The sequence below is a fragment of the Ciona robusta genome, chromosome 2 (assembly GCF_009617815.1).
Source record: "Ciona robusta chromosome 2, ASM961781v2".
Classification (NCBI taxonomy): domain Eukaryota; kingdom Metazoa; phylum Chordata; class Ascidiacea; order Phlebobranchia; family Cionidae; genus Ciona; species Ciona robusta.
In genome coordinates this window covers 4,167,926-4,178,248 of record NC_143236.1, presented here as the reverse complement: position 1 = coordinate 4,178,248, position 10,323 = coordinate 4,167,926, and the positions used below count along the sequence as shown (strand labels likewise).

The following is a 10,323-nucleotide window of genomic DNA, read 5'->3' as shown; positions in this document are numbered from 1 at the left end:
GCTGACACCTTCGGCGAAAGCAAGGCTTCTCACAACATACATGGCGCTTCTCCAACCTCGTCGCTCTCATTACAATCGTTGCCATCGGCTGTAAAATGAGATACAAGGGTATTTTTGACCTTGAATGCGTCGAGGACGGAACACTCCAACGTAAACGAGTTCGATATCCGTAGTTACACAGAACGAATTTAGTTACCCGATACTATACGAGAGGATTACTCACGATAAACAAAATTCGCGAGAAAAGTTGGCTTGAGATGAGGCAGATTTCTGTATATACGATCTCGTAGTATCGTCTTATCTTCGTCCAGCAGACCCGAAGCTTCTGAAAATACACGTCGTTAAATCGTGTTTTGACAAGTTGCTTTATTTGGCAGTGGCTTTCGCGTTATTACATTTTGGCGATCGACACGCCGCTGTCTAGGCCCGGAATGCAGAATGTAGGAGGCAGATCAGCCGGTAACCAGCTCGGCGCAGATAAGCAGTGGAGTTTTTGCTGGGTGGTTGTCATATTTATGTAACAGCAGACTATCTTGCCTGCGTGCCAGCAATCTTCGCGGTGGCGAAATTTACAAAAATAAAGTTTGTAGTTGGTACATCCAAGAACCCAGTCGCTATATGCTCAGTACTTGGTAATGCATTGTGCACGCAAAATTGTGGTTGGTTTTAGCGGCGAGTGTGGCTTAGTGCTGCTTGGATTATGTTGTTGTGACTCGACACAATATCGCAGGACGATCAGTGCGACTTTGTATAAAACAAGGCTTAAGGGGTATCTTCTTAGTCTGGCTTAACTTCATAACAAGCATAGTTTTATTGAATCCAGAATTCGTTCGCACAGTTGGGAGTTGTAGTAACTGTACGCCCTGCTGATTTAAAACTTTTTGGCAAACAGAACTGTTAGTCATTTGGTACTTTTTCCAACAGTGCCTTATCAGACGGCTCAGTCTCCATTTTCATATATTATTCACTATCTATAGGCGGCATTGGTGAGCATAGTTGCAGTAAAAGGCGAAACGAATCGACCATAACGCCATATATAAATATTTAACATGTCTCCGCATTCAGCGTCAGTACTTGAACGATTTGTGACCAGGCAAGTTCGTGGCAGCGACAGGCAGGCGTCAGTATATGCAGCAGCTGCAGTATGAGAAAGCATAGCATAACAAATTGTGTTTTGTCGCTGAATAAATTTAACGCACATTCTGTCTGGAAGACGGAAATTCTACCTTCCCACAATTTTTAGGCGCAGTCGTAGGTGTTTATCGCTGCTAGAAATCCGGCGCCCATTACTCAAGCCAAAGTAACGCTTGAGGCCCTGATTGCCCGGGTCTCTGTCATACAATAGCCTTTAACTTTTCGTAACACTAAGTCCGTTTCTCGCTATTGTAACTACCAGCTTAGTACAACTATATTGAACAGGTGTGAGCGAGTTAGTACGCTCCGGTTCATATAAACAACAACCATAGTCTGAACTTGATTTTTATTGAATTATTGTTGCGTCCAACAAAAAAAAATTAACAGATAAAAATATCTTCCAAAATAAAATCAAGTTAAAAATATTTAAATAAGAATTCCGTAAAGCCCATTACTTACCAAAAATTTAAAAAAAACCTAAGCTTCCGACGTTAATCACTTTAAAACTAACGAGAAACGTTTCATCCAAATAAACTGTACAAATACGGTCCCGATCCGTTCATCCTCTTCCCGACTATACCTCCTCTTATCCGGATGAGTTTCCTGCAATCGATGCCATAGATTGTCGCTTCGGTTGAATCTTATGGTGGCTTCTTAAGTGTGTAATTAGCCTTTAATCGCAGCTAGCCCAGGGTAGACACGAATCGATATAGAAGCGACACTAATTGAAGTGGTGCGGCTATGCTTAAGCCAAGCTTGTCCAATCTGCCGTTGCCAGTCGTTCTTCCGCGTCACTTAATTTCTTCATCTATTCATAGCATAAGTCGTTTGATTTAACGATTTCCATTTCGTTGTTGTTTTTTTCTCATCAATATCAATATGCTGGAAGCTGTATGCAAAGCTGTATGTTTCTACTGTTTCGGCTTCCACGAAACGTGCTTTCCTAAATATAGTTACATTTTTGCAGCCGGTGCCAACATAAAGAATATTTTATACAGTTTGCTTTATTTGTTTGGAATAAATCACATGTTATGACAAGAAATCGACCTGACAACCAACACCCGACCATCGTATTAACGCAGGCTACTCCTGCACCTATCACACCCGAATACAAAACTACTGATTTTGGGTTGCCTGTCTTTGACAGTGCAACTGCTGAAGTGGAGAACAACAAGGGCTTTGACGCCAAAAATATTTTGCACTGTGAGGACACAATGCCATACTCTTATGAGACAGAGGATGGTCACACAGTTACTCCAAAACTGGTGCTTCCCGCTACCCCACCCCTTGCGAAACATAGGTATGCAGCACCCGTTCTAAATTTTCGCTGCATGTAAATTTCAACGCAGCATGTATAGAAATTGCTTACGTGGCAGACTATGATGTAAGCATTTACATTCATAAAATGAAGAATGTGCAAGGCAGTATTGTGAAACCAATACTTCAATACTAAATTCGTAAGATGTTTCTCATTACTTTCAAGTATTCAGTGTCAGCGATTCGAGACGTGGTGTTTTTTATTGTTTGTTGTGTTGCTGTGTTGCAAATGCTATAACAGATTGACTGATTAAAAACGACTGATCAACATAACAAATCTTTCCTATAACTTTAATTACAAAACACGTTCTTGACATTTTTCAGAATTTCGAGGCCCCTTTTATTAAGCGAGAACGTGACGTCATCACCGTCAAACATTGGCACAATGTCGTCATTAGAAGCGTCACCCGTGCGTAACTTGCGGGAGCAAGGCAACAACGAAACGAGAAGTAACAGCGCGGACTCTGGACACGTCAGCGTTCAACGCCAATCTATGGACAGTGGAGTTTCAAACAGGTTTCGCAGCACAGAGTCGGAGGCATCGAGTCCAGGTACCGCTACTCGCCTGTATGATAATGCACATGTAGAATTAACTGCAGATGATTAAACGCATCACTCACTGCATGCAGATAACGATATTTTCCGGTCATGATCACCCACTTTATTAAACCCGGTAATGAATGATTAAACACCAATTAGTATTTTTTGCATCACTTTACTCTTTAGATATATTGTTATATATATATATATAGGCCGCTGTTCATGAAGGCATCGTTGTTCAAAATGTAAAGTCTCGCAGTAATTTATTTTGTGAAAACAAGAGTTAACTATCGGACTCTTACCCTGCTTTTAAATTTCCAACCCCACGATTTTAGTTTGTTTTTGTTCGCGAAAGTCGCGTTTCGAATTACATTGCCGGGCCGCCACACATACTGGTCGTTTTCTAAATATGTGCAGGCCAGCCAAGTTGTTCTACGTACATTGTGGCCGCGTCTCGCCAACCGACGCGACCTTCCACGCAGTTCAACAAGTTTGCAAACCGCTGATACACAAGAACGTCTTATTTGAGGGAATAGCAAAACATACAAATGGTACTACGCTATCATGGCGCATTACTTAGCTTGTCTGCTTCATCTATCCCATGTCAAACAAAAAAGTGAAACCGTCGGTTTCGACAGAGTGATACATTATTTTGGTGACCTGTTTAGGACCGCAGGAAATACCTTACCTAACCTGCGGTACCCACAAACGCTCAGTTGCAACATTGTATATTTAAGTTGCAAGGCATTTCAAAAGTACCTGGGGAGACTGTAAAAATATAGTCATGGAGTAGGACTACCGCGTATGTGAAACAGAATGTTTTATTTTTTCCCCGTTATCGTTTAGCTTCTGGAGAATTAAGCGGCGAATAATGGTTACCTTTCGTTAATTCAAACTATGCCCTGAGTGGATTATCAGTCGCTGAGATTTGAACTTCTTCTCTTAATGTAGTATACGTCGCACTTAAGCAGATAACACGAGATTGTGCCACCTTACCATTTACAAGGAGGGAATAATCTGACATTGCTTGAGATACCGGATGCATAAATAATGCAAAGTTTATTCGGCACGACCACGTGCACTGTCCCTTACCCCCGAGAAAGCTTTACTTATGCATGTAGTAAATACAGCTTAACGGTTATGAAAGCCTAACCTTTACCGTATAGTTTTTAATTTCCTAAGCAGCACACTATGTATTATTCCGTGTTATACACAAACATATGAATAAGTAGCGTCCTTTGCCTATAAGTAGTGCGTTCTTTGCCTATGACGTTTAAATCCATTCCTGGTTTAAGGCCAATGATTGCTGTTTGTAAGGCGATACTTGTCAAAGAATTTTATTCCCCAAACCACTTTAAAAGGATTTTCCCCACTCTTATTCCGATAATTTTCTTCCAAAACTCGCTGCACGAATCGATCCGCTGTCATTTCGTCCAACGCCGAAGAGACTGATATTTAATAGAACGCTCTCTATAAATTATTCCTAAACGTTGGTAAGCGAATAGCCACCGGCATTGATGTTTTACAACTTGGAAAACTTAGTTGCCAGTTCGTCCCTTGGCAGACTGCTACTTATCCGGATTTAGCTACTAAAACGATTTTCGCTAAGTGAATCATGTTTAGAAAGGGATTTGTGTAAGGTGAATTGAAAACAGAATACGTTACAATAAGTGACGTAAAATTAATTAGTTTTCTAGTGGTTGCCTTGAAAATGTTGGAACGCAGGGAAAGTGTTGAATAATGAATCCGGAAATTCGTTCTGTTTCTGGTGAGAATGTTTGTTCTATATTTAAACGTTCGTTGGATATCGCGCAGGTGTTGCTGTGATTTATTCTTCTGTTAAAGTGCGTACTATACCACCTTCCACCTTGTATTATTGGCCCTTATGTGTTCTTTGGCGTGTGTTTAAGTTGTTGAACAAATCTCATGACCCTTATGGCACTCTGCTGTTGACTTAACAGCAAAAAGGAACATCTTGTTGCTCGTTTCTAGGCGCCCTGTTGCTTCAACTCGCCTACAGAATAAACGCAACTACATTAGAAACTGGCACCGCTGACTTAGCCGCGTATAAGTGTGGAACTCGACTGTTTTTCTTGGCATCTTACGTAATCCTTATACGAACGATACCGCAAAGTGCCTGGCCTTTCGATTTGATAAATTACCTTAAGTCGCATGTGGTTCACTTAGTTAGTCAATAGAGCGTACCTGTTCACATATTGGGTCCCAATTCGTTCCATGGTTATTTATCTATGCCAGATAAATTTTCCGCTTCTATCGTTTACCACCACCGCCTTTTTGAAATCCCGTCATTGCATGAGCAGCTAACCAAACTAACTTCCATTTCCGCAGCTTATTTCTACTACGCTCCTCACCATTATCACGGCCGGTATACATGCTTCCAAGGTATCCATATTTATAGTTTTTAACGCACTGTTTAATATCTGATGATAATTTGCATGAAACATTTAGAATAACGCCGATAGCAACTTTTCTAGTTTTCCAGGTGGGCGAAGATTGGACACCTTTAATTCTATTTTCTCGTCCCGGTAGTAAACGAAGAACTTTTAAATTATTACAAAACCGTATCTTTACGACTCCTACAGAGCGTTCTTAACTGTTTAGAACAAGATTAGGATTTTTATTATGTGCTAAAGTGTCCCATCTCTCCCCCATCCTATAATATATTCTATTCAGTTATATATGTGTGTGTGACAGTGTGAGAAATAGAATAGAGTTATCGAAAACGTTTCTTTACATTTTTATTGCAGAGGGTTGCCAAGATAATGGGCACGACAGTGGTCACCATAGCAACGACCGTCCACAATCATCACGTGACGAAGGCGCCACGTACCCCGGAACTGACGTAGCATTCCACAAGGGCCAATCAAACGAGAAGTACATGAGCACAGCTTCGGATCGTGCTGCAGATCACGAGGTTCGTATAAAAAAATACTCTTGTTGTTCTGGAAACAAAATGTCCGCTCTAACCTACGTGAGACAGTTAGGGAATTTCTTAACCACGATTACTTAAGCAATCAATAATCACATACGTGGGTTCGATGCTATAACACTGGGAGTGTAAAAGTCAGCCTTTGTTAATTAAGTTTTACCGGCTTCATTGTCGCATTGGTAAGACTGCATTTTCTGGACCAGCGGTCTGTTCCAAGCAGTCGACCCCCTTTCTCAGTTTGATGGATGGCATTGACGACAGAATCACGGAGGGGCTGAGATTTTTGTTTATCTAGTCACCCCTGACTACCCGTCGCTTACCCCTTACCCCCTTCAACCCAACCCCCTTACCCCAAACCTCATTCTCCGAGCCAATTTTCGGAGCGATAGGTCAATATTTGCTCCTGTCCTTGCGTGTTAATGACCGATCGCCTTCTGTTTTTCATTTCGGTCATTTTCTTTGTTTTTTCTATTGACGAACCCTTATTCTGTCGGGGTGGTGTGCCAGGGCTAGTTAGTTACAAGGTATTTGCATCAATCCAAAAAGGAAACCTAAGGAGTTTCTTGAACTTTATATGTACCGGTTCCGTGAACATGATGGTGAGAAATAATTTTATTTTAACAGTTTAATGATAAAATAGTTTGATTCCCAACTTTGATAAATTATAATTTTACGTTGCTGTCAAGAATGAACCATATGCTCTATGCTGCAACATTGATTTAGTTGCCATGGTTGCAAGAAACCACTGAGTTTTCCTCTTCCGAGTTTACCGCAATTGAACGAATTCTCAACTGCGACAAACGAATGTAATTCCCTTCCATTAAACCCATTAGTCGAAAGGCGAAATCGAATTTTGGCCTCTCCGTGCAAATGCGCAGACCTCCCTAAGTTTGCGAAACCTTATGTGACCTTCGAAATGCAGACACCATGCGTTGTGGTGCTGTGGAAGCTAACGGAAGCTTAATGCGAATTTAATGCAGCCCGCAAAGGTTTGCGTGTCGGTGTGTGTTTTTACACCACAGTTCGGGTTTAGATACGTCACTCATAATAACGGAACGCCGTGATCCGTCTGAACAGCCACAACAGGTCGATTTTCAAAAGCCACTGGCACTGTTAGGCAGAGTCCGCAAATGCCGCGATATAACAAATACACACTTGAGCCTGCGACTTCCGTTCTATGGTGATGCAAAGTACTTGAGATAGCTAACCCACACACACCCTCGTTCGCCTATGTCGCAAAGCCGGCACTTCGCGCCCTCGCCTTCACGCAACTTATACCCTCCGCTGGAGCGTGTAATGGCAACTACTTTGTGTTGATTCAGCCATTATACCTCCTTTATGCAAACGATAATTCACAAGGGTTAATTTGCTAATGGTCCTTCAGTGATTGGAGACGATGTTTTGTTTACCGATGTTCACTAATTGATTGTCTTGGCGCAGTACGTCGATCGTTAAAGCATATATGAACAACTTAATCACTGGAATCTTCCTGTGCCCATTGTTTAAATTAACCACAAACACGTGCAAAAATTAACTTTGTTCAATACAACACTTTTTTTATAGGTTGTGTTTGTATAAACGTCTCGCGGTATCAAAAAGGACACTTCCTTGCGCGCCGATTGAATGGTTGCCTATTTTTGCTACTATGGCTAACCCCCGCGGGGAAATAAAATAAGCTTAATTTTCACACGAGAACCAACTGTGGCTCTCAGCATATCTTAGCGAAAAGAATCTTCACTTTGCCATTCTGGGAGGGTCGGCTCTCACCAAATTCCACGTTTAAGTCTGTTTGTTCCGATTCAAAAGCGCAGAAATGACTCGGATTTTCAATACTTTGTCACGCAATCGAGCCTATGTATTACCCCCTTAAAGCGTTGTGACTGCGGTTAACCGGGTTCTGTGTGTTTGCAGAATAACGCGTTCACCTTTACCCCGATTTCCGCATATTTCTCCATGTAATTCTTCCCCCGCTTTTTTTTCTCTTGGGTGGCCATTAGCGTCGTTCGCACTAACCATCTGGACAAAAAAAACAACAACATTTTTTTCAAATATTAATATTTTATTACGGCTTAGTTTAACCGTCTGCCGCTTCGTTAAGTTTAATATAGCATTGGCTGTCGGTTTATATTACAGCCGAATTACAGCTTATTTATCGAACGGTTTTCCCCGGCTCTTCTCATTAGTATAGGGACAATCTCAAATATATTGCTCTGTGGTTGCGTATAACCCAAGGGAGATATAAAACTCAGTGTTAAATACATAAAATTCACACATTGCATCAGAATAGCCGTTTTGAAATATTTTTTGTCAATGCTTATTGGGGGGGGGGGTAAAAGCGTATAAAAACGGCAGTATACCATATATAGAACCCAAAACCTTTGCTTCAAATTCATTATAGACCCTTTGGTAAAACCTAATTGCTTGTTCATTTGGAAATAAGCAATATAACACGAGACTCCCTGGGGCGGAGTATGCCAATCAGTTTGAACATCAATAACTGACCCTTATACAATGATCTACCAAAGTCGAGTTATACGTGGTCAGGCATGTGACAGTGACTCACTCAGATATGTTGTATAGTCCAATTTCAGAACAAGCTGTGTTAGATCTAGTCGGTACGGTTGTTTTTAGGGATTTTTTCTCGTGTATTCTGATAAGACGGGGCCAAAAATACGTGCAGTCGTATCTTGTGTCTCTACTTTAAATAACATTAAAAATGGATGTTTCGGAGATTATTTATGCTGGCAGTCACTTTTAGATTTTATCTCGTTTCGCAACATAGATACAACACTCTATAACGCTGGTAAACCTTTATACCAACATATGTAGCAAGTGCAGTCAAAACCCAAAGCACACGACTTGATGCAGCAGTATATTCTTATTGGAAAACTCTTGTGAAGCAGTCGCACGAATTCTCGATAACATTCGCTCACCCAGCGAGGTTCGATTTTTCTAATGGACTTTCCCCTAAAATGCGCATCCAAAATCCGCTTAGCAACGACGTTCGAACACTCTGGTATCAACACGACTCTCCGGCTGCAAATTTTGATCTTCGGTGACATTACTGGATTACTGGCCGCATTTTAAAGTCAATATTTCGACGTCCCTGTCTTATAAACTATGCGAGGGCGCCTTATCCTGCTGCCGGAACAGATACACCAGGCTGACGGGGCAAAATCGACATTTTCACTCTTAATCGCACGTTGGCCTTTGGACGGTCCCACCACCGGCGCCAATCGTTGTGAGCAAGCCTTCAAGTTTGAAATGATGAATAATGCAGAATAACTGATCCATCTGGGAATCGGATATCCGCACATTCGTAGCATATCGAGACCCCAAACTTGCCTGTTGTTTCACGAGCGACGCATCATGCCGATTAGGTTGGAGGAGTCTGTGGCGAAAAGGAACGTGTCAGGCAGCCTTATATGCTGTAGGGCACAGCAGAGTTTTTATCAGAGCCATCTTAATATTCATTGAAAATTTTGCTTTAACAGATTCACCTCACGTCCGTATAGTTTAGGGGGAGAAGAGTTATTGAGAAATGTATTGTGATCAAGTAATAGAGTCGTGGGCAAGTCCCAATAGCAGCGGCCACCAGCAGTTAAAACGTTCACGGCCTGTGCATTGCGTTACTTACTTCGGCAAAGACGGGCGACTGCAGAGGTTTCATTCATCGCAGTCTACCGAACCGCTGATCCGAGACCGGGTACTCGACTGGATAGATACTATACATATCTACTTATTTTTAATCGTATAAAGTCATAACATAATTGTTAATACGCAGGTAAGCTCCATAATGACCTCCGATTCTCCGAAGCCAAAATGGCCAACTTCGCAACCGGTGGAGCGGCCCCGATCAAACATAGAAGACGACAATCATCTTCCACTGACCAAACCGAATCCGAAGAATCCTCACCCTACCCCGCTTGAACGCTCCCCGGTTCGTCAGAGGCGGCGTGAGGTGGCGAGTCTCCTACGTCAGAAAAAGCGTCACGGATCACGAGAACCCGACGCAAATATTGCGTCAAACGAACCGGAGCTATCGGACTACCAGACCAGACTTGCGCACCAGGGTATCACTGCAGGGACAGCTCCACGCCTGCTTGGCAAGCACGAATCTATAGTAACACCACGCATTCACGCTAAACCTGAAACGAAATCAACCCCGAGAATAAATCTGGACGCATCTCCCCAACCCCCGCCCTCGACCACCCCACGATTAACCCCTCACCCCAGCAAAGGTAAGCGAATCGCATGTTAATATACATCGTATGTTTGTTTCACCCCGCCATTCCATCTCGACGGTATTGGTGCCTGGCTTTAGTGCTATGCCTGGTTCACGTTCAAGTAAACAGGCAGACAGCTGCCAATAGAAAGTAATT

General features: G+C 42.2%; 1 protein-coding gene across 5 annotated transcripts in view; it reads left to right on the top strand.

Moving 5' to 3' along the window:
• Window positions 1-2,082: 2,082 nt before the first annotated feature.
• The window catches only part of LOC149740315 (teneurin-3-like), a 47,085-nt gene continuing 38,844 nt past the window's right edge, over window positions 2,083-10,323 (top strand). For 2 of the 5 annotated variants that reach the window (XM_089871854.1, XM_089871851.1), the window contains exons 1-5: window positions 2,084-2,434; window positions 2,776-3,002; window positions 5,341-5,394; window positions 5,760-5,926; window positions 9,726-10,182. In XM_089871854.1, the coding sequence (XP_089727980.1) occupies window positions 2,166-2,434; window positions 2,776-3,002; window positions 5,341-5,394; window positions 5,760-5,926; window positions 9,726-10,182 (1,174 nt within the window). In that variant the 5' untranslated portion in view covers window positions 2,084-2,165. Of the gene's footprint in view, window positions 2,435-2,775; window positions 3,003-5,340; window positions 5,395-5,759; window positions 5,927-9,467; window positions 9,648-9,725; window positions 10,183-10,323 lie in introns of those variants that run through there. The other 3 variants (XM_089871852.1, XM_089871853.1, XM_089871856.1) reach the window with 3 other exon arrangements.